This window comes from Centrocercus urophasianus, unplaced genomic scaffold, assembly GCF_019232065.1.
Source record: "Centrocercus urophasianus isolate 14NV4802_14NV808 unplaced genomic scaffold, USGS_Curo_1.0 seq_10, whole genome shotgun sequence".
Taxonomy (NCBI): domain Eukaryota; kingdom Metazoa; phylum Chordata; class Aves; order Galliformes; family Phasianidae; genus Centrocercus; species Centrocercus urophasianus.
The window spans coordinates 82,876,500-82,900,759 of record NW_024884142.1 but is presented as its reverse complement, the minus strand read 5'-3'; the positions used below and the strand labels follow the sequence as shown (position 1 = coordinate 82,900,759).

At 39.1% G+C, this 24,260-nt stretch overlaps 1 protein-coding gene across 1 annotated transcript in view; it reads left to right on the top strand.

The window, feature by feature from the left end:
- Positions 1-24,260, top strand: part of PTPN14 (protein tyrosine phosphatase non-receptor type 14) — a 107,203-nt gene that overhangs the window by 41,306 nt on the left and 41,637 nt on the right. Inside the window, exon 3 of the mRNA XM_042809174.1 lies at positions 3,181-3,350. Within this exon, the coding sequence (XP_042665108.1) occupies positions 3,181-3,350 (170 nt within the window). The remainder of the gene's footprint in view (positions 1-3,180; positions 3,351-24,260) is intronic.

The following is a 24,260-nucleotide window of genomic DNA, read 5'->3' as shown; positions in this document are numbered from 1 at the left end:
CAAAAGCACGAGCAACTGGAGCTCTTCGTCCATAAGCTGAATGTGTATGCATATGCTTAGTGTTATAAAAAGTATATTTTCGCCCGTCCGCCAACCCTGAGTAGAAGATGTATGTTTTTTTAGAAGTGAAGGCATCATTTATTTTCTATGCCACTTTGCTCTTCTTACTTACTAGAGCAACCTGTGTTAATTTGGGGCCTGCCACAAATAGGTGTACTTTTTTTTTTTTGTTTTGTTTTTTTGCCAATGGTTTACTTTTGAGATGGACAAGTAGATCAGCTTTTGCAATTTGCCAGCTGCTTATAGATGAAAAGGTTTTTTGTTTGTTTGTTTTTAATCATCCTACCATCTAACCTGTGATTTCTCTGTGTTGTAAAAATGCTCTGTAGGCTAGAGTATGGCAGCACCTGACTCAGATTTGGTAAGGCTTTCTGTACTATCATGTGACAGGTCACAGTGTGCTGAACTTGGAGGTTCAGCCATTTCCAGTCCTGTGTTCCTTTGTTCCTGATGAGAAGTACTGATGTTTCTTGGGGTAGAAGCTCTTTAGGCATTTGTGGTAGTGGATGTGGAAGTCCTTCTGCACAGAGAGTTGTTAGAAAATTCCAACATTTTCAAGAAGAAAAATTCCTGGCTACTGGAAGCTAATATTCAGATAACTGTGTTGGTCTTCTCTTCCAAGGGCATGCATTTGTGACTCAATCTCCATTTTGCAGTTCTTGTGTTTTGTCTGCAATTGCTTGATCCTTTCCAGGCTGCTTTCCAGGAAAAATGGTCATCTTTTGGCGCTGTGAAATGCATGCTTCCCAAGGGGTGGTCTGCTGTATCTGCTCTACTCCAGAAGCTTAGAAGCAGCATTCTCTTCATATTGCTTAGAAGTGATTCAGATTGTATTATTTTTCCTTTTTTTCCTTTCCTGGATTTGATACTTGAAGAAACTTCTACTGTAACAAAACTAAATTTTTGTTGTTCATTGCCCAGCTGTTCAGTAGACAACGTGCTCATTCAAGCTGTTCAATTCTAATGCCCTCAATCCCTTGAATAATTATTTTAGACTTCAGGCTGCAAGTCATCTTAGTTGCTAGTTTACTTTAATTCCTATCACACTGAGCTGGTCAAAAAGAACTTCTTAATTCAGTGATGACTCTGGAGAGAGCATAGGCGTCTATCAGCTAATTGGTTAGTGAATTTTTGTTTTAAGGTTACCCCATGCTGATCCGCTTGGATTTGTTTGTCTCCTGGACCAATTGACTTCAAATTCTAGAAGGAAATACTGCACTGATTTTCTTCAAAAAAGGAACCAGCTTGCTATGCTGTACCCAAGCTACTGTTAAAGACAAAGAACGAGGCATTTGCAAGGCGTACTGCAGATTTGACAGAGTTAACTGAGGAATCAAGTTGAATTCGTTACCTTTGCTAAATGCTAATCTGGACATTCTGGAAAATTATATGAATGATATGGATATGAACTATGTGCACAATGAGACCCTAAAGTAAATACACCTATACTACTGTTCAGCATTTTTGCTTATGATTTTCTTGCATGTTTATCAGCAATCAAAAGACTAGAGCAATGTTGCTTATGATGCGTTGTTGTAATTTCTAAGTATTTTAAAGTTTCAGTATTGCATTAGTTGTGTGTGTCTTGGATGCTAAGTCATGGTAGATATAGTGTTTTTTAGAGAAGTATCCTTTCTGTTTCTAAAGTGAAACAGACTTGTAATGACTGCTTTTGCAAAATGCCACGTTGCAATTTGTCTCTATTTTTGATAACAGATTTTTGAAAATGAGACTATCTGGAAAATTTGGTTGGAGAAATCTTGATGGTTGATTTCTAGGCCAAACTTTTGGAATGTATTAAAAGTAATTTCAAATGAACACTTTACAAAACAGGAAATAAGTTTTTTTTTTTCTTACCCTTTCTCCAGTATTTTTAATTAAGAGGTGGTGCTGTGTATAAAAGCTTGTGACTGCCTGTGGAAGGATTGTTGTCCAGTTAAGCTGTAACAACAAAATAAGTATTTTATTTCATTTAGGGCTAATCTAAACTAATGGAAGGGATGGCTTATTTCCTTCAATAAGCACAAGTGCTTTTTTACTCCTTCAGATCTGTAGTTGTAGTACTAAGTGTTAATTGTAACATGAATTTATGGACAGTACTGGCACAGTGCGTAGGTGGTTTAGGGGCTTTTTGATAGAACTTTTCATGATGAATCAGACATGCCTTCAGCTTCTTACTACCAGTTTATAGAACTTAAAGTTCTGCTCCTTGTCAATTACTCCCCACCAGGAACAGTTTTTTGTCCCTTTTAAGGGATGCACGACAACGATTGAGACTGACGCTGTATATGAAATAGCTGAAGCTTTAAACATGGTTATTTTTCAAGAGCCTAGAGGAAACAACTTGTCTTCTGCAGTACTTACTTGCACGTCATAAAACCTTGTGAATGATTTTTATTTTAGAATGCGAATATTATGTATAGTGTATCAGGAAAATGGTTCTGGCGTTGGTAAATACATGTTGGCAAATGTGTGTAGGTTTCTCTCCAGTATCTTTACTGGAAAGGTGGTGCTATGTACAAAGTACTGTGACTGCATGCGGAAGGATTGTCCAGTTAAGTTAAGCTGTAACAACAAAATAAGCATTTCATTTGTTTTAGGGTTTTAAACTAGTGGAAGCTACTTGAAAGTTTACATTGAATAGGAAGAGTTGGAAGGGTTGCCTTGTCCTTTTGTTTGCAATGGGTGTGATCTCATGACGCTCTGCGCTTTGATTAAGACTTAATATTTGCTGTTTGCTGTCTGTTCACAAGGTACAGGTGTAAGCATGTCAAATAATAAAATTGAACCAGACATTTTCTGCAAATCAGTTAGTTATCTATGCCATAATCTCAGGCAGAACCCCGTAATGTATTTGGAGAGATAAGAGGATTGATAGTACTGCATATGAAGTACATTATACTGCAGTGTTAATTTGTCTTCAAGGATGTTCTAAAAATCACAGAATGACAGTAAAAAAAAAAAGCAAACAACAACAACAACAAAACACCTCTGTTTTTTTATATATGGAAATGGCAGATTTGACACAGTGCCATCTGTTCTTTGCATTGGTGTCGTTGGTTTTTGGTGTGTGGTCTGGCTGAAAAGGATAAACTGACACTATTTTGTTTCTTTATCTAGACACACTACTTTGGCCTTTGGTTTCTCAGCAAGAGCCAGCAAGCCCGCTGGGTTGAACTGGAAAAGCCTCTGAAGAAGCAGCTGGACAAATTTGCCAATGAGCCTTTGCTTTTCTTCGGGGTGATGTTCTATGTGCCCAGCGTTTCCAGACTGCAACAGGAGGTAACAAGGTATGTGAATTCCCTCTGTTCACACTTCTGTGTGATAGCTGTGAGGGAATGGACAATTACTTTGTTTCTGACATTCAGCACTCAGGAATCACCTAGTCCTTTCCTTTCCTGCCTGCTGCCCAAAAGGGGAAAGGCAGTCATCACTAAGTTCTATCTGTGTGGGGAAAAAAAGATTGCAATATTGGTGAATGATTGATTATACATGGCCAACTGCAGAAACGAAAAAGGAATGATAAATACATATTTAAGAATCTGATATAAATTTTGAAAGAGACTACTGTGACAATGCTCCTTTAACCTTCAACTGATCAGAAGAAAGCTATATACAGATGACTTTCACATACAGTTTCAGTTTATTATTCTTACATCTGTGTTTTGCTGAAAGTGAACTTTGGTTTCTTTCTGGATTTTGCCCATCCCATTCTTGATCTTTCTCCTTGTAGTTCACAAAAGGATTACAATTGTTAGAGGGTATTAGTCCTTTAATTATGATCAGGCTCACCTTTGCAAACAACTTCTATGGGAATTACTCTCTTACTCAGAGCCCTGTGCTGCATTTGTAACAATACAGCTTTTTTGAGGGGCTGCCCTTGTAAACCACATCACTGTGGTTTGTGCACATCTGTGTTGTATTAAAAAAAAATAAAAATAAATAAAAAAATAGCCCACCTCACCCAAGAAGGGATGGGCTTGCTTTCTTTTTAGCCAAAATTATTTAATTTATCTGGTTTAGACATGGTTGCATTAGAACAGCTGTTGTAAGGTCAAGAATGGAATAAGTGGATGAGAGGTGCAGGCTGGCAGAAGCTTTCTGTGCTAGCCTTGATACTGCAAATGTGAAATTCACCTTATGGTCATAGTATCTAAAAGTTGTGTAAGAGTAGTTGAGAAACAGTATATTAATTGTAGGTGTGCAAGATATGAAGTATGCTGAGGATTTGCATATGGTGTATTTTAAAGGATCTTAAGATTGAACATAGGAACTAATTTGGGTAAGATGCAAAATATTTGATTTTATTAAATGACAGCTGTCAAGCAGCGTCATGACTGTGTATGCAGAATTCTTGTCAAACAGGGAGTTGAAAGCCTAAAGAAAACAAATCTTACTTCCCTGTGAATAGACTTTAAACACTGACACTTGTATGTATCTGTGCATTCCTGTCTTATGTGCTTTGGAAGAAGGAAACCTCAGAATATTTCCTTCAAAATTAATTGATGTGCAGTCAGAATGTCTGATTTTTTTTATTTTTTTTTTCTTTCTGTTGCTTGTGGTTGTTGGCCTAATCCTAGCCTAATTGTGTGCTGGATGAACTGTAGGTAGATACTTGGATGCTATTGCCTGTTTAAGATGCAGCCTGCAGTGCTGATTGCTCATTCTTATCTCACCTGTAGAGGTATATTTGCTCATTTTGCCCAGGTTGGTAATAACAAAACACTTCAATGACAATTGAACCTCACAGAACTCTCAATTTGAGCAGCTGCTTTTTTTTTTTTTCCTTCTGATATGATTGATAACATATGCTGTAGAGACTTCTAAGTGTCTCACATTGATATTATTTTTTTTAATCCCTCCATCAAAACTAGCAGATTAGTAATGGGTCTCAGAAGCAGAATAGCCTGTAAGATCAGGTTTTTTTCTCTTCTGAAGCAGAATCTCTTCTGTGAGGGTGATGTAAAGGTGGGAAACCTTCAACTGTGCAATTCTAATTAGATTCAGTAAATTTTAGGTTCAGAGAATTTAGTGGTGAATACATGGAGAACTCCTTTGAAACAAATGCCAGAGGAAGGCTTAATCTGAAGTCTGATTAGATGGACAAATAGGGCTTTTTTTTAGTTTGTTTGGTTTTTTGTTTGTTTTTAATTTGATTGTACTTGGTAAACTGATTAAACACTTGTTTTGAAACTGAGTATATATGCATTTGGGGTTAGGCTTGATTGTGACTGGCTGACTGAGTTGGTTTACTCCACTTCTGATCTGTAGCTTTGTAGACTCTGGAGGTCCCTTCCAACCCCTACAGTTCTGTGATTCTGTGACAGCTGGTTATGAGAGATTTGTCCCAGGTTGAATATTCTGCCAAGGACCTTGTACAGTTGTTGAATAGAGAGGAAATGATCCAAGGCTTTTGGGTTTTGCCAAGAGAGAGGAGCTCTGCTTGAGCAGTTCCTCTCACAGTGGTCAGGAGCTTTTTGTGGTTTTGCTGATAACTTGCTGTATATTACAAGCCAAATGTATGATGCAGAAATGAAGGTAACACTGGTCTGACCACTGTGTCCCCCAGTGGTAGAGATGCAATGAACACCTGGCCATATGTGACATGCTGGGAGAGAAATTTACTAGTAATCTAATAAGTAGTCAGTACTGTCCTTCTGAAATGCAGTGTGAGAATGTCAGCTGACATGCTGAAGCACAACACAAGTAGCAGTGCTAACCACAGAGTGGCTGAGTTTGGAAGAAATCTCTTGAGCTCATCCTGCCCAACCCATGTGCTCAGAGCTGGGCCAGCTGGAGGGCATTTCTTAGGGCTGGGTTCCATGGAATTTTTAACTTCATGGAAGGAGACCCCACAAATTCTCAATCACCCTCACAATAGCAGAGTATGGGTTTTTTGTCTTTTTTTTTTTTTTAATTATTTTTTTAATGTTCAGATGGAATTGTTTGGATTTTAGTTTGTGTCCAGGTGATTTCATTGTTTCAAAAGTGTGGATAGGTATGGAGTGAGAGAGTGTGTGAATATTCCCCAGGTTGCCTGTTGAGGAGCTTCAGAGCTGCAGGTGCCCATCACATAACCACAAGCACAGCCATGGCTCAGTGTGGGATGCCTTATGTTAGGCCATAAGAGATATTTGTGATGTGAGAGGATAGGGCATGTGGGATCCTTGGGAAGGAAAGAGAAAACATGAGTCTGACGGTCAACCTCTGAGACCTATGAGAAAAGATGAGGCAAAGAGTACTCAGAGGGACACAGTTCATTTTAGTAGATCAGATCTGACTCCATGGGGTGTTTATAAATGTGACATGTGCTTAAAGATTCTCATACTAGTTGTGTGGGTTTTTGTTTTGTTTTGTTTTGTTTTTCCTACTCAGAAAAAGTGAAATAGAGCACTGGAACAGGGTAAGAAGAAGGAATAGGATACAGTCACTCTTATTTGGCTAATGATATTTGAGTGCAAATGGTGAGGCTTTTTGGGACAGCTGTGTTTCCTGACCTGCGATGGAAATTCCCTGCAGGTATCCAAGGGAAATGTACAAGAAACAACCACCTGTTTCTTCTTTCTTCCTGGTAAAAATAATTAAACAAACATTGCTGCTGTGCATTTCTCTCAGTGTAACAGTGTTGTACTCTTGTTGTTTTGCATTCTCCTTAACAGAGCTTTTTTCAGCCCCTACTTCTCCTTTTTTCCTATTCTGTCTGCTCTTTCTGTTTTGTCTTGTGTTGAGATTCTTGCTTGTAGGTAACTTCTGATCTTAGTGCTGTCTCTTCTGAGATCCCAGTCACTCCAGCATCTTTTCTGCTTGTATTCTCAGTCTCACATGCACCCAGTCCCAGAGACATCTTCCAATGGGAATTATGAATTATAGCCACATGATCATTTCCTAAGGCATCAGTAAAAGTTTGGCCATTTTGTAATTACTATAATTTGAAAAAATATTGAAGTTTTTTTTTTTTTAAAGCAGATGAGATCAATTTAAAAAGCTGTTCAGTCTTGATGGAAGCTACATCAGATGCCATTTGGGTGGGAGTATGGGAGTTGGCACATTAGCAAAAGGAATTTTTCATAGAAAGCTCTATGGGCTGCTTAGATAACCTCTTTTTAGTCATCCAGCTGTTCTCAGAGTGAGTAGCCATTGCAGGTGGAGATGCTGCACATGCTTTTGGCATATTTAAGGCACCTGGGATTTGCATACTATCTGATATAAAGCAGTCTTTGTGATGCTTTGTAGAGTAGATGTTTGCATAGATTAGAAATATAAATCTGCCTTTTATTTTCTGCTAGCTCCTCAGAGGGGAGGCATCCTTTCAACCATTTTTTTTTTAAGTCTTTGTACAGTGTCTAGAGTAAACAAATGTGCTCTTGTTCCAAAAACAGAGAACCCACACACTTACGGCTTTCTGAAAATGTGGGTGCAGTGCTGCTTTCTGTATCAGTATCAGACGATCCATGTCCAGTTATGGTGGGTTATCTTTTTTTCCTTACATTTCCAAGGGAAAACTGAAATTGCATTTTAGTTCTCACAGTATCTCTTTCTTCACACGTGATACTGCTCGTGCCTCCTGTGAAATAATGGATGTGTGCTTTGGTCTATGTGTTTTTCTTTTTTGGAAGGAGCTTCCAGTCTCATAGCTAGTAATGTCTGTGCAAATGAGGCTTGCACTGCTGCAGATTGGAGTATGCTGCTGCAAAAAGGAAGCAGTGACGTGGATGAGTAGGATATCCATGGTACTGTGTGCGATAGTTAGGTTTGATTTGTTTGTGTAGGAAGAGAATCTTGCAGAACGTATGCTGTGCTGCATTGGGTGCTTGCCCTGAGTTCAGCTCTCGGCTCTGCATTGTTCCCAAAGAGCCTGCTGCACAGCTTTTCAGTGAAAGAAAGCCCTGAATATTTGGAAAGAGATGCCTGCACCTGCATAGAAATGTTTGCAGGTGGAGAATCAGAGTAAGTGGCTGCCAGGCCTGTTTTTTGGAGGGTCTATGGAAAAATCAGCCTTAAATTTATCCTCCTTTAACTAAATAAATGTCTATTTTGTCTTGTTTTATTATCTTAGCTCGCTCTTCACCATTTCTAGCTGTTTGCTTTTTTTTCTCGTGTTTATCTTTTAAAGAAATATTTTTTCACAGTCCCCCCCCTTTATCTTTCTGCAGCTGCTCAGTGATGACTTTGAAAACAAGTATTTTCTTAGACATATAAAGCTACAGACCTTTATGACGGTGTGGGTTTTTACATCCCTGCAGTATGAAACGGAGAGGAAAATATGTGGTTTGGGACCACTTTTTATTTACAGGGGAAAAGGATTCTGGCAAATCCATTTTTATTTTTAATTGAACTCTGGACTTCTTTTCCTTCCTTTCTTCTTCAGAGTTCACCCTACCTCAGTTCAAAAAAACCTCCTCAAATGTCTCACCTACTTGAGCTTGTGTTTATGTGACTTTTTTTGAACAAACAAAAGCTGCACATCTTCCTATGTTGCTAGCTTTTAATAGAAGTCTATTCAGTTCAGTTTTTGCACCGGTTGATTCTATTTTTAAATGGTGCTTTTAATTGCTTGTTAAGGTTGGATAACACATCCTCGTGTGCCCATCTGCTTTTGTGGCAAGCTCGGTGATGTGGAACTCTTTTGACTGCTAGGGTTATAAGGTACATTAAGCTGCTTTTCTTTCCACACTTGGTCACACCTCTAGCTTCTGGCAGTCTGAGAAGTCTCTCTGTGTACGCCCCTGTTCACAGTCGTTGATTTAGCACTGTGGTGACTCCATTGTCTGAAATAAGCATTTTTGTATATCACGGTGTGTCAGCACAATGTATACCATACATTTTGTTTGGGACAGCACTGACTTTGCTGTCCTGAAGTGATGGGCTGGGATGGGTTATGTGGCCCACTTGTTCATACACCTTTGGTAGACCCTTAGGATTTTTTAATGGCAGTTGTTCTTAAAAATTCAGCAACAATTAAAATATATGTATATATATAGAGAGAGAGAGAGTAATATTGTACAGGATGGCAGTGCAGAGGTGTGTGATTAAGTTGGATGGTTAAGCGAATGAGTGAGAAGTGGGAGTGTGGACTGTTTAAGAACAAAGGCCAGATAAATGGTCTCTTGCACCTGGAGAGTTAAATCTGAGTTTAACAATTCAATGTTAATGCTGTAACTACTTTTAAAGTTTGGTTTTCCAACAGAGGAAGCCCTACTTCTTTGCCCAAATTTTTCTCTTCCAAAAAATACTTGTTGCTTCAAGTTTACAGTGCACTTTATCCAGTTATGGTTTAAGAGTATGCTTGCTCCTTTAAGAAGACCGTGTCCAGGAGCAGGCTGTGTAGCTTCCAGGGGAGCAAACGCAAGCAATTTCCATCTCCCTCTTCTAGGAAAAGTCCTAATTCCTGTGCAGGTGCTGATCAGCTGTGCCATGCTTATGGGGCAGTTCTGGTCACATCACGTGGGCCATGACATATAGCCCTTACTTGGCACAGTAAAGTGCTTTGTGGCCTGCCCAGTGAGAAAGAGGAAGCATCTCCTCACTAAGAGGGCTGTGCACTTCAACACTGATATGATAGTAATGATCAGAACCGTTTTGTGTTTTTACCGTAGCATAAGCCAGTATAAGTTTCTTGTAATAGCATTTCCAGCTCTGTCACACCAGAGGGCGGTGGGCATGGCACGGACTGCCCCAGGCAGTGAGCATGGCCCTGAGCTACAGGAGTTCAAGAAACATTTGGACAGCACTCTTAGACATCGAGTTTGAATGTTGGGTGGTGCTGTGTGGAGGCTTGAAGGTGAACTTGAAGATCCTTGTGGTTTCCTTCGAACTCGGGCTATTCTGTTTGTGTTGACAGCAGCCCTCGTACATCTCAGCTTCTGGTTGGAGAGCTCATGCGGCCAGATGTGCTGCTTTTCAACTGCTTGCAGGCTGGATGAGTCGTAAGAGCTCTGGTTGGCCACCCAGGCTTAGACAGTCTGGAACATTTCCATTTTGGTGCTCCTTTGATGGTTTTATTGTTTTAATTATTGGACTTTTTAAATATTAGTGGCTACTGCAGCATAAAAAAACACGCATTAAGCTTGTAGTAAACTTTGTAAACAACCTGATACTTAATAAGCCTTAATTATGTTTTTGGAGGACAACAGCAACAAAAAATGTGCAGTGCTTGCTTGGTCTCTTGCATTCATATCGTTATATGTTGTTTTGCTTTTTGGTAATATTCTAGTTTGAGGGGATTTGGGGTTTTTCTTTTGGCTTTGTATTTCAGTGAATGTTTAAGATCTAACATAAAAAATAAGAACTCCTTCAAGATTCAACATTAATTCCCTGTTTATAAAATAATTTGCTGAGGAGGGCAAACCCTTCTCCCTGCTGACTTTCTTCAGTGAATGGGGAGCTTGTTCTCTGTATGTTGATTATTGAAAGCTGAGCTCTTTGTGCCAGATATTTTAAGAAGCTGTTGATGCTTAGATCTAATCTATTACATTATATGGTGCTTTTAGACCAGAAAGTGAATGTGTTTTCATGTCTGTGGTTGTGCAGTACATGTGTAGCAATTCTAAAAAAGCATTGCATAACTATAAATACAGTTTTGGATACTTCAGCTTGCATTTTTGCTTTAGTGTGTTTTGAAGGCAGTGGCAGTGATGGTTAGAAATGTTGTAACAGGAATATCTTGGCATTAGACAGTATCACATTTTCATCTATCATGAGGAAATAATACTTATTTTATGTTCTAGGGCTTAGTCACGTATTCTTACATATTCTCCCATGATGGAAACCATTTGTATTAAATTTCAGTAGATCTGACACTGTTAAAGTACTCCAGGCTATGTATTGGGCCATTTAAATGACAGCAAATTATGTTTGAGTGTCTAATTCTTAAATGACAGCATTTACAGATTGCTGGGGCTTCCTCATTGGTCTAGTGTAGACCAGCTTGAATTCACCCATGCCAGTTGGGGTGGTGGAAGTATTCACATAGCTTGCACTGAATGCTGAGCAGCTCTTGCTGAAGAATGAGGTTCCCACAGTTGGGAAACAGAAATTATTTAGACTTTAGGAAAAAATTCTGCACTTACATGGAATGATGTATGATTTTATTGTCAATACTTGTGACAAGTATTTTCTGTGTATATTTCTTTGAGTTTGTTTGGATTTTTCCTTAAAATTTACTGCTCTTGAAATTATGTTAGTGTATATATGTATATATGAATTTCATTTAGGGATTCCTTTATGTGTTCAAAACAAAACTCAAACCAGCTCTGTAATGCAGCAAGGAAGTGAAGACACGAGAGGTATGACTCCAAGTATTCTATAGCTTTCAATAAACGAAAGGAAAAGCATATCTAGATGTGTCATTTTTAAATAGTGGCATGCCTTTGAGGGGGTTCATGCACAGCCCCTGAAACCTGACAGAACTTCATTTGTAAATTCTCTTTTACTTAAATTTGTGCTCTTCTCCTTGCCTTGAATCGTTATCTTTCTTGGCCTTTTACTTTTCCCTGGTAGATCTTCCAGTGTCACGCACACACGCACACAAATTGTGGCTGTATTATTAACAGCGTACTTATTTTGTGTGTATACTTGTGGAAAACCACTTGAAAGTCTGCTTGTGAGATCTGAATGTGTCTGCTGTTCTCATTTTGTGCTCATAGCAGGCTATTTCAAATGTGATTTTTACTATTTTATATTTAAAATGTGATTTTTACATCTTGCTGTAATCTGCAGTAGAAAACTTCAGGAAAACTGCAACTAATTTTCTTTTTGATATGAAGTGAGAAATTAGATCTTGCTTTCTTTGAAGCTTATGGATAGTAACCTTCTTCTTACATAACTGAAGGATTTGAGAAGTTGAGTTTAGCAAGGTGGCCAAGCTGGATTTACTCACATACAAAGCACTTGATAAGCAAACTCTGGCTAGGTATTAACTCTCAAGGGCTATGTCAGGTTTAAGATGTAGAGGTATGGGCAAACAAAAAGCAAATGTTATTGGAGTTTCTAAACAGAAATAATGTTCCACAGACTTGAAATTCAAATCTAATGTTTCCTAATAGACAAAAGCACACCACCATCTCCATGATGGATGTGGGATTCATTCTGTCTGAAGCAAAGGCCAAGAAGTTTCTGTAAAATTTAGTGAAAAAGCTTCTGCTGTAGTCGTCGTTGGAATGACTTTTAACAGGGTGATTTTTTGATCTGTTTTATTCCCTGAAGGTTGTGTTTTTCACATTCATTAAAACAGACAGATACAACTATAAAAGCAAGTGGGGTTGTCGGGGGGCTTATTTCCTGTAATACAGAATTGCTCCTTTAGGTTTATACTTTTTGTGCTGTAGGAAAAGAAGATGTAATTTGATTTCCTTATATCTTAAGAAATAAAATAGCAACAAAGGTGGGATAAATGTCGTTCCTTGGCTTTGCTATGCAGTGGTTAGTAGAGTTAAAGATGTCTGAGGACAGTGTTGTTTTCAAATGGAAAGGCTTCAGGAAAACACAGCATTTCAGGCCCTGTTATATTGTCTTTTCAGTGTTTTCATTCTCAAACTACATCCAAGGGCTTGATTCTGAGTTGCTAGGTGGTGTTTTTAGTCATGTCTGCCACTGGTACTGGCTGCAGCAAGCATATTTAGGGCCTGGAAGCAATAGGCAAGAGGATGCAGTTCAGTGTTGTGGGTGTGTCGTTATGTTACATCACTGCAAAGGTCTTATATACAGGCATACATCTGAACTGGCATTTAGCACAAGACAGAGGACATGGTTTGTCGTAGCAATAAAAGCAAGAATTAATTGGCTAGTCAAAAAATAGTATATATTTTAATACACTTTTATGAAAGTAAACAAGCCTGTGGAGTTCTAGAATCAAACAAGTTACATGCTGGTACTAGAACTGTTTCCTTTTGCTTCCTTAATGGTGGAGAAGAAAGAGAAAATGAAGTTCTTATTGCTCATAAAGTAGAAAGAGCATTTGCATGAAATGAAACAGCTTTAAAATAAAGGCCAAATGATACACGGTTACTTATTAAAAACTACAGCTTATCATCCATTTCACTTGTGATTGCCCTACCAAGGCCCTGCCCAACTTTTCTGAGCCTGGTTCTGACCTCTGCATTAATGATGTACGCATAATATCATATCCCAGAAAAGAATGGCTTGTTTTTAACCAATTTGTCCTTGCTGGTCAGAAGACGGGAATGTGTTACTTCAATGAATAGCTGTTTTTAATTTCTCAGTTGCAGCTTGCATTGAGAATCTTCAGAGTTATACTGAGAATGGCTGGGATATCTACTGTAATGGATCAGTTTTACTTCTCCCCCTTTAAGAAAAAGAAAAGTAAGAGGGATTCTATTTAATCCTTTGTTTTATGAGAGATTGGATAAAAGAAGTGTAAAAATGGAAAACACTTGTCATCCCCAGATACTTGAGTCAGGGATGTGCCCATAAGCCTTTATGTATGTCCTCAAATAAAGATGAAAGGAAACACCCTCTTCTAATCCATGAACTGTGCAGTTCACTGCCTTTGTCATTTAAACTATCGGAAAGTGTGTGAGTGCTTTTTTCCCCCTTAAGGTGTAGCAGCAGTGCATATCATTGTGAAATGAGTCTGCCCATTCATTAGGTAGCACAGTACACACAGTGCGTGTCATAGTGTACCTTACAGGATGGTGTGCTGCTTTTGACTTGTCTCCCAGCATACTTAAGGCGCTAGTTTAGACAGATGAACATGTTACCTAGACTGGGGCTAATATCCCTATTTTATCTTTCTACATACTGCAGTAGCAGTGAGTAGTGCTCTCTTTAGCGAAGTGCAGACTGCTGGAGGTCTGCATGTGAGTCTCTGTGATGCAGTCTGGTCCTTTTGTAGTCATGCATCTTCTCTTGATGAGTCTCAGGAGTAAAGGTTGCTCCAGACTTCCTGTGTAATCAGAGGGAAGAGAAGGGCATTTCCAGAGCGTGATTCAGGATTCTTCTGTTATGGATCGCTTTCCTCAGGTGATTCATCCTTTCTCTGCTGCTTGTGTCAAAAAGGGAACTGCGGCTCACTGGTCTTCTGTTAAGGAGCCTCAGGTAGAGGTCTGAAATTTGGCTACAGCGTCAGAAAGAGTCATTTGGGCCAGCAACTTCGAGCAAACAGACCTTTGCTTTTGATCGGGGTTATTTTTTTTTTAAATTCAAGACTTCTGTAGGCACTGGAAATCTTGGTTACAGTAGTTCTGCAAGTCTTCAGTCAAATTTATTGAATTTTGATGGCCGTCCTACAGGCTGGAGCAAACATTATGTTCTTTCCTTATTGCTGAGGTGCAACGTGTTTGAAATACACCCTTTTTCAGGGAGCTGAATAGCTTTAATATTTTTTTCCCTTACTGGCAGAGTAGAAAGCTGAAAGCTGCAACTGGATGTCAGTACAATCCTGAAGTCTCTGCGTGAGTTTAAAAGAAGCATTTGTGTGGAGGCCCTTGTGCAGCTGAAAATCTCAAAAAGAATTTGGCAGAAGTCTTGGTGTCAGAAGATGGCACATTCCTGTACAGTGAAATGTTTACTGGTTCCCTGTTTTATCTTTGGCAGCTGCTTTTGCATTTGATATCTTCAGCTGTTTTGAAGCTTTTACAAAGAATAATTATTCGTTTCATGAAATGATTCTACTTTACCCACCCAACTGGGCAATGATTCATATACTTTTTTGGCAACATTGCCCATTGTTATCAGAGCTGCGTTTGCTTTTGCAGGATTGCATCCACTCCTGTTAGAAGGAAGTTCTAACATCTTCTTGGGCCATAGTTTTATTGCGTGGTTTGCTGATGTGCAGAGTGAATGTTCAACTATTTCTGTCAAAATCCTATATTCATCAGTCTTTGGGAAAGGGAAACAGCCTGAGTTTTCATGTTTTCTGCAAAGTTTAGGTGCTTCAGTAATACTTTCACAGGAATGATCTACTGTACTGTAGGCCTAACACATAGGCACCAACTTCATTATGTCTCATTTCACTGTTTTCTTACTACCGGAGATGTATAAAAATGTAATGAGTGAACTGGATTTTAGCTCCATACAAAGTAAAATTCTCCTAAATATATTGTATTTATATATCTAAATACAGTAGAGCTTTATTTGAATGTTGATTACATGAGACAGGAATACGTGAAGGTTTTATTAATTTTTGTTGTTGTTTGTTTGAGTTCCATAAACACACAAAGTCTTCCTCCAGAGCCTTTATTTAAAAGTTTTTTTTTGTGTATGTCTAGAGAATAATTTAGTAGAGTTATGCTTGTACTTAAACCAATTTTTAATAAACTTATCTATTTATTTCCAGTATTGCAGAATATGAGCTAGAGTACACAGATGTTTAGTTAACTCACCACATTTTTTTTGCGTGATAGTCTAACCTGCTTGGCCATTAACCTGGCTGGCTACCAGGAGAATTTTCAAACTGTTGACTCATATTGCTTCCACACGCAACTTAAACCACCTTTTCCCATAGTGGAGACAGCTTGAAGGTTAGCTGCGTATACTCTTCAGGTTAGAGAACAGCATATTTTGAACTGAGTCAACACATGTGAGTAAAGGAAATAAATCAAAGCTATTATTCACATTACTGTCTAATCTCATTTTTGCTGAAATTTTGCTGGGTTTCAAAATAGGAAAAAAACAAGAGGGTTTTCTTTGTGTGTGTGCTCTGTTTCCTCATGAGGATCCTGTGTGGAAATGGAGGAGACTGTGTTCGTAAGGAGGTGAGGGTGGAGGCAGCAGTTCCTGGACCAATAAACAAAACAAAAACTGTAAAGTACTGTGGGTTGTGCTTTGTTGTTTTGTTTTTTTCTTTCTTTCAGACCGCACAAAAAAAGGTGAAGGAAGTTTAGCATGAGTTGATTTTTCTCGTAGGCTTTGATAATCACTCTAGCTGTGGAGCCAATTGATGGAGAAGAGATCTGGGTTTAGTTCCAGTGGTATCACTGTTAGGGAAAGTTGCATCTTTCCCTTACCTCCAAAACCCTCACTGTGTTGAGTTTTTAGTTTCTTTTTGTTTGTTTGTTTGAAGTGAACTGGACTGCAAGAATGAAAATACTGATCATCATGCGTAGCCTTTAAGAGCTATATAAAAAAAGCAGTATATGGCATTGCTACAGTTGGTCTGCTGAATAATTCAGCTGACTGAATTGGTTCCGTTTTGTTTTTTGATCATTTAAGAAAAAAATTAAGAGAGCAAGCTTCTCCCATACTGTAACCTCTGTAGCCATATGTGTCTGTCTCAGTTCAGGAGGCGCAAACATGTAGTTAAGTACGTGAGGACTCTGAAGTCAGTGGGACTGCCGTGTTGAACAATAAAACTATTGTAGCATGTGCTAAAAAATCCAAAACAGATGGATTGTGCAGCATACTACTTTTAAAGAAACATGGCTAATGAACTCTTCAACACCAGATATTCTAGTCTAGTGTTTCCGTGTGATACTTATGCTTATATTGAATGTTATTTTTCAGCTGAAAATTTTGCAATTTTTGTAGTTCTCCTCTGGCCTTTATAACTGCTAACGATCTGGTGGTGTCACCAGGTCTGCCTTTGCTGGACTCTAACTTGAAGGGAGCATACTTAGCCTTTGCTTAGAGATGAGGCTTGTAAAGCAAGAAAATATGGCTTCCCACATTTTTTACTCTAAACGGTGTGTTGGAGTTTTGTACTGTATAATTCTGTAGGTATTTGGATTAACCCTGATAAAATTATAGGTGGTTGTGAGGGAGTTTATTGTGCTTATAAATTGTAGTGGGGCTCCCTGTAATTTGTTATAATTAATTCAAGAGTTCAAGGGCAGAAAATCAGGATCAGGTTGTGGCATGCCTCCCTTTCTTGCTAAAGCATGCTATTACTAGCCTTCTGATTTAAGGTTTGGCTTCATATTTGTGGGTTTATTTGAACTCAGAGTATCCAAAAAGTATAACACACTGTTTTTAAAAACAGAGTAGATCCTAGGACAGAGGATGGATCTGTTGTGGTTGGGGGTTCCTTTTTAAATATAAAGAAATTGGTGGATACCAAAAAGTTGCATCTGCTGGCTAAGCCTTTCAAGGAAGCAGTACGTGTTTTGGAAGGCGCGTGTCATGTCTGCAGGCCTCAGCGGGGACCGGGTGCATGTAAGTGCTTGTGGTCTTTAAAAAAAATGGCAGGATAAACAAAGTGCTCACAAAACATTTCTTTAAAATCTAACCTCCCTTCTCACAATGGTCTTATCAATGGGCCAGGACATGGCGCTGGTGGCTAGAGACAAAAGGTCTCTGCAGAAAGGCAGGGCCTGCAAGCAGCAGCATGGTACACCGTGGTTCTGCTTCATCCCCCAGCTCCAGCATGGGGAGAGGGAAACTCCAGCGCTGCACAAACCTCCAAATTTCTTCAGTCTTGTGCTGCCAGTAAGAATGCTGAATAGGATAGTAACCCATGTGCCACATCTCTGTGTTTCCTGAACACCTCCAGGGACAATTATTCCACCACTTCCCTGGGCAGCCTGTGCTGCTGCCTCACTGCTCTTTCCAAGATATGTTTCCTAATATTCAACCTCCCTGGAGCAATCCTCTTGTTCTATCACTGCTCCTGGGAGAAGAGGCCAACCTTCAACTCATTACAACTTCCTTTCAGGCCATTGTAGAGAGCAGTAGCCTCCCCTGAGCCTCCTCTTCTCCAGACTGAGTAATCCCAGTATCCTCAGCCACTCTGCTCTCAGAGCAAGCAAGTTTATTATTTGTCTCTTTGCTTGCAAATTGCATGTCAAAACAAATGGAAATGCCTGTCATTGTGAAATTAGCCTGTTTTATCCAAATTCTCTTTTCTGCCATTTATAGCTGTAAACTCTTGCTTCTAAAATGAGAGAGACTGAGAGATGAGGGGGTAGATATGAACTGTCTTTTGATCGAGATGAGGGGATAGATATGAATTGTGTTTTGATCTCCTTTTTCAGTTGTACAAAGACATAAAAAATGATGCTAACCCAGCATTGTTCTACCTTAATTGGAAGGGGAAAAGGAATGACACCAATCTTTCCATACGCTTAGTTTTTAGTTTCCGTCATCTTTTCCACTCAGCTGCTAAGGAAACCAGGATGTAGGAGAGGTGGATGCTGTTTTTGAACAATCTCATTTCTCACTTACCTGGAGCAAACCTTTACCTACCTCCTAGGGTTGTTTGATGAAGGAATTCCTATCCTAAAAACTGTTATGACTGTTTTTATTGTTGGCATTGATAGTTTGCACTTCTGAAGGAATATCCTTCTGCATGTGTGACAAAGACTCTTTTGTCTCCTTCTTTCTGGCAAGGCTACTGATCTTTCTGAAGATCTGCTGCAGGGTGTGGCAGACTTGTTTTCAGTAATATCTTTCGAAAAATATTGTTCTTTGGTAGTGGAGCACAGCCCTATTTTTGAATATTCTTTCATAAATCCCAGATAAATGGCTATTGTCTAGTGCTGAGAAATATCAGGCTTCCGCTGGGAGATAAATGGATGAAATTGCAGAGGAGCAAGCTAGGGATGGTGTTTATCAGCATCATCTAAGTTTTTTAGAAAGGCAAAGACAAGACGGTAGCACTGCATTACTGTCAATGACATCATCAATGTATGTACAACTTTTTCTAAAATGCCTTGAGATTAAGATGTGCTGATGGAATCTTTACTTCCAAATGTGTTTCAGCATGCTCAAGCCCAGAAATCAAAACACCAACTTTGCCAATATTCTAAAGATTGTATCTGAAGAGACCAACCTTATCTACCTACCTTTCTTTATTGCCATTAAAAATGCAGCTTGATTTTGGAGTAAATTTTGTTGCAATATCAAGCGACTCGCATCAAATAAGCAATATCCAGTATGCAGCATTCTCGACTGAGACTTAGGAACAAAATCTAACTCTGCCAAATCTTCCTTGGTTTCCTGTCTGAGTTACTTCACCAGCCACGTGTTTCAGATTCTATTCATGAAATAAGGCTAATTCTATTTAAAGCATGTTTTTCTCAGATAAGCAACCAGGAAGAGTTAAATATTATCATTTTCTCAAACGTGTAATAAATAAAAACAATATTTTTTGTCTTTATCGAATAGTTCCTTTGCTCCCACATTGAATAGCTGTAATCTGACTCATCCAGCTCAGAGGCTGAGAAAGTTTGAAAGACCACATGCTTAAAATAATGAATTTCTTTAAAAACGTAGCATGTACTTTTCTATGGAATCCTGTTGCTACTTAAGCCAAGATCATGGCACATTTTAAGGAGTAAAAAGAATAAGAAACTCACAAATATCAAAGCTAATGCTTAAAATAATTCTAGTTCATGATAAAAGTCCTCTGTTCATGAGAAATTGCTTCCCCTGTGGGCAGATAATTGCATAACTGTACGCATAGTCTCTGTTCAGAAGAATATTACCATTCTGAGGTAAACCTAAATAACCTGTGTCAGGCTGTTGTTGTGATTCAATGAGAATTTTATTGTGTCTCTAATTCTTGAAGATCATCTTGTTCTCTGATAGTGGTTTTTTTTTTTATTATTTCCATTTTATTTTATTTTTAAGGTTCAAAGAGAGCTGAATCACTTGCAGGCCAATCTAGCTCTCCTTTGAGTCTTGAAGACTTTATTTTGGACGTATGAAACAGTAAAGCAGTTCTTTCTTTTTTCCAGCATTGAAGTTGAGTTACATAGCTGTGCAGTTACCCAAGAGATAGGCTTGGTGCCTAAATGGTACCTAATGAGTTATTAAAAAAAAAGTCAAGCCAGTAATTGCATCATTAGAAACAATTTTAAAGGAATTGTACCCCTTGGATAACTAATGTTTTCTGGTGCTTGTGTGCATTTGAACATGTACTCATGATAAAGAGTTGCTGGTATTGAAACAGACAAATTTGTTCATGCTGACTTGAAGCTTCCAGGAAAACATACTGACTGATTAAAAACAAAATTTGAAAAGTCTTTGATGCTGTTCAAGAGACATTGTGCATTTCCCAAATCCTTCCTGTCCCTGAAGTATAGAAAATAAAAGCAGAGAATGATAGCAAAGATCTAGACTGATCAGTACAGCATTTAAACAGTACTAATCCTTCTTGTCTCTAGCCTGTCATCTTTTTATATAAATATATGTATGTGTATGAAGTAGGTGGATTTTAAAACCCTCGGTCAATAAGCATTTTTCATCCTGTTTTTGTGTGTTTTCTGTCAGAGTTGGATACTGCTTGGTAGGTGTGATAATGGGTAGTTATTGATGGAATATTTACCCGGTGGTTCTTTGTAGAAGTTAATAATAGGAAAACTGAAGATAAAGTGCACCAACAATGACTCTGCAAAATTAACCCATACTCTTGCTTTTTTAGACCACCCTTAAATATCTCCATGCAGATCTGACTGCCAGTGTTGATTGGGCCAGGTTCTGCACGTCTGACTGTATTGAGAAATATTCCTTATTGAAGAGAGTGTAAATCCAAAAAGCTGAGTTACTTTCACCATATTTAGAAGAGCAGCAGACAGGATATATTGGGTAATCAGTTGTGATTGAGCAGTACAGGGAAAAGTCAGTGACACTCTATGGATACCCATGTTCTTTTTTAAGTGAGAGCAGAACAGGAAACTTGGTCTTGGGAGGTCTATGCGGAATTGTACAGGCAGATGGAGTTTCCATAGGTTTACACAGTTGCAGCTGAGTCAGAATGTGGGTATTGTAATTGCATTTCAAAACGTTACCCTTATCTCCTGCTTCTAGGGTTTTTAACCCTCTGACGCATTATGTACTGCTAAAATGCAGATGTTGATTCGGGAATACAAATGTTCTCATAACTGTCCAGTTTACTTCAGAAAAAGTGTGCTTTTCAGTGCAATAGATGCAAATGTACTCTTCATGTATTCTATGATGGTTAAATAGAGTTGTGGGAAATGATACCCTTATAATTATGGCTTTGTTCAGACTTGTTGTCCACTCCCATTCCCTTTGGAAATAGCTACAGGCTGGCAAACTGTAGTAGCCTTCATTGTACTGAGCACCCAAAGGCTCTGCTAAAAACTGCTAACCCAAAAATGAGGGTGAGAGATTTCAGCTGTCAGTCCACATGGCTGTGGTGGTCTCTCTTCTTCTCTGTGCTCCTCTGGTATCCCAGACTGATTTTGTGTGTAAAGCTTTGTAAGTTTTAGTTTTGAATTTCTTGCTTTTTATTATTTGGGGGTAAAGTTTGCAAACTTTTCTTTTGTTCAGTTTCCATGTGCTTTCTTTGCTAAACCACTTAATAAGAGGCTTATGAAATGCATGTTTTTATGTGCTGTTCTGGAACAGCTTTCCTCAGTGAATGTATAGCCGAATCATTTTTAAAATGTTTAATTGCCTTCAAATTATAGATATACTTTAGCAACCTAAACAAAGAGCATTCTCAGCTATAGCAGAGTGACATAATAACAATGTTTAACATAATTTCAGATGAAAGAGCTTCGAATCCTAGATAGAATATGGGCCAATTTCTGTTCCCTGTTGACTGGGCAGAAAGCCTGGCCACAGTTTTGCAGAACAACTGAGCCATGAATCTGCAGCTCCTCGAGCTATTATAGCCTTTGAGCAGAGCTTCCTTCAGGGCATTCAGTGACAGCTCAGCTCCACCTCTTCCTGGACATTGGAATTAGTGACTCCAGTTCATGCCTTATGTGACTCCAGTCTATTAGTAACAAATCCTTGTGTTTTGTTCTACTACAGTGTTAGTAAATGCAATGCTGTACCATAATATTGTAGAATAATGCTGTTAAGATTTTTTGAGCATGACCTGGTATCAGATACAAGTTTGCACACCTTCAAATGGGCATCTTTTCCATAAAGTGCTAAGTGATTTCTTAAAACATTTTTCTAAAGTACTGTCTAAAATTGCAGGTATAGCACATCACTTTGCCTTTTGAAAGCTGTGGTCACAGTATTTGGTACTACAGTAATTGCATTGACATCCTATTTTTCATGATGCTTACTTGGATAACCCAAACTATGGTTTCTCTATGGTTTTGGGGTACTGCGATTGGAATCATGGCTTCATGAAAGCTGGTGATACTCTTGACTTTTATAGAGCTAGGATGTCGTAGGATTCTACATTATTTTCATTTTTGTGTGGTCTCTTAACTTTGTGTCTGCTTTAGCAATTGTTCTAACTGTGTAGAGCTTTAAGGAAGATGGAGGATTTTCCTTTTGTTCTGCCAGACTAGAATGTGCAACTCATGCATATATATGTACCAGTGCCATAAATAGCATGCTTCAGGATTACAGTCTTTAAGATCAGATTCAGCAAACACTTACTCACCTATATACTTGACAAAGCAGTTTACATCAGGCTTGCATGAAAGCATGTGTTTTCAGAATTTAGAGTTAGTCATTGCAAAGAATTCCAAACAAGCTGACTTGTCTCTTGGGCTAGGCAAGTGTGAAGCCTGGGGCTGAAGCACAGGTGTCATGCTGAGAAGCAGTATGATTTTATATTGCCTCTCTCCATCAAATTTCAAAGTTGGCCGAAGATTTAACCTTCATGACTCTGTGAAAGCCATGTCTAAGCACTTCTGATGAACATTTTCTTTCCTCTTTGACAATGCTATTCTTACTCCTCTCTGGGGGAAGTGAGAGGGAAGAGGAAACCTAAAAATGAGTAACCCAACAATTATTTATTAAGTGCACGTAAAATCCGTGAACTCAAAGGGGAACTTTCCAGACATTAAAATGTATCCACAGGACTTTCACTGAGAGAGTTGCACTGCTTGTAGCTGCCAATGGTGCTGCTACCTGGAGTACAGGTCTGTTCAGAGCGTTGGTGCTGTCTAGTGGCAAGTTACTGCATCTCACATTGCAGACAGAAGAATTAACTGAGGTAGAGTGTAAAATGCTGTATTTGATTAATACCCCTCAAAGAATGGCTTGGGTTATGCTGGTTTTTAAGCATGTGGGTTGTTTTTTTTTTTTTCTAATGCTTGCACAGAATTAAGTGGTAATTTTTTTGAGTGTAGTTAAGGTAGTGCAATTCCTGTGACATGGGTGATATTTGAGTGGCCCTTCGTTGAGGAAAAATGAATTGCCTTGGTACCAGGTAGGCGACTTAAGTGCGTGAAATCATTAAGACAAGAACTGTTTATATTCTATTCCCAAAGGTTCAAACTTAAGGTCAAATGTGGTGTGCTGGTCCAGTTAGGCATTTATTTTCCTGAGTCTTCTTGACTGCTATTCCTTTGCCATGGCCAGAGGCTCTGAGGCTGGTTAGCATACTTGTGTATGACTTCTTTCTTAATCCAGTTCTGACAGAGTGATCTGGTTTTGTTCAAACGATTATTTTAAAATCCATTCTGTTTTGAGGGGATGCCCTCTCTATTTTGTTCTGGTTCAACTTTACCTCAAGTACTGTGTGCAGGTTTGGGCATTGCAATTTAAGAAGGACATAAAAACGAAGAGTGTCTGATGGAGAACTAAGAAGATGGCGAGGGGCCTGGAGGTGTGTCAGCAGTGACTGTCATCTCTGGGTTTGCTCAGCGCAGAGCAGAGGAGCTGAGGGGAGGCCTGATGGCGGCTGCAGCTCCTCACAGGGAGCGGAGGGCAGCGCTGAGCTCTGCTCTGTGTGACAGCGACAGGGCTGAGGGAACGGCATGGAGCTGCGTCAGGGGAGGGCAGCTGGGGGTGAGGGACAGGGCCTGCACCAGAGGGCGGTGACCTGTAAAGGACATCCTAGCCTTGTAACCTGGTTAGGGTGGATCAGACCGATGTGTATGGTCACAGCTCAAGAAACCTCTTCACTTCTTCATTTGATGACTTTTGGGTTTTGTGGACTGCGGTTAGCAAGGCACATCAGTTACTGTCAGCAGGTCCAGGGTTGGGGTGCATGAGACTGAATGGACATGCAGACTGGTCTTATTGGAGTGGTGCCTAAACGTAGTTTACCTTGTGATTAGTTGTTGATCAAGTTTGTGATATTAGAAATTGGTTTTGCTTTACTGTGTCTAGGTCAACGTTACAGATGAAGATTCCAATTAAAAAAAAAAACAAAAAACCACACACACTTCTATATGGGCCACAGATTTACACTGGTCGACCAAAATATATTGCTGACATTCCTTTTTTCCTATCAAAATGGTGATAGTTGAGTAAAAAACAGTACAGAGATGCAACAGCCTCTTTGTGATTTGTAGAATGCATGGTCTTCTGTAACTTGTACAGAATTTATAGCAGAGGTTGTCCCAGCAGATATCCCGCATCTG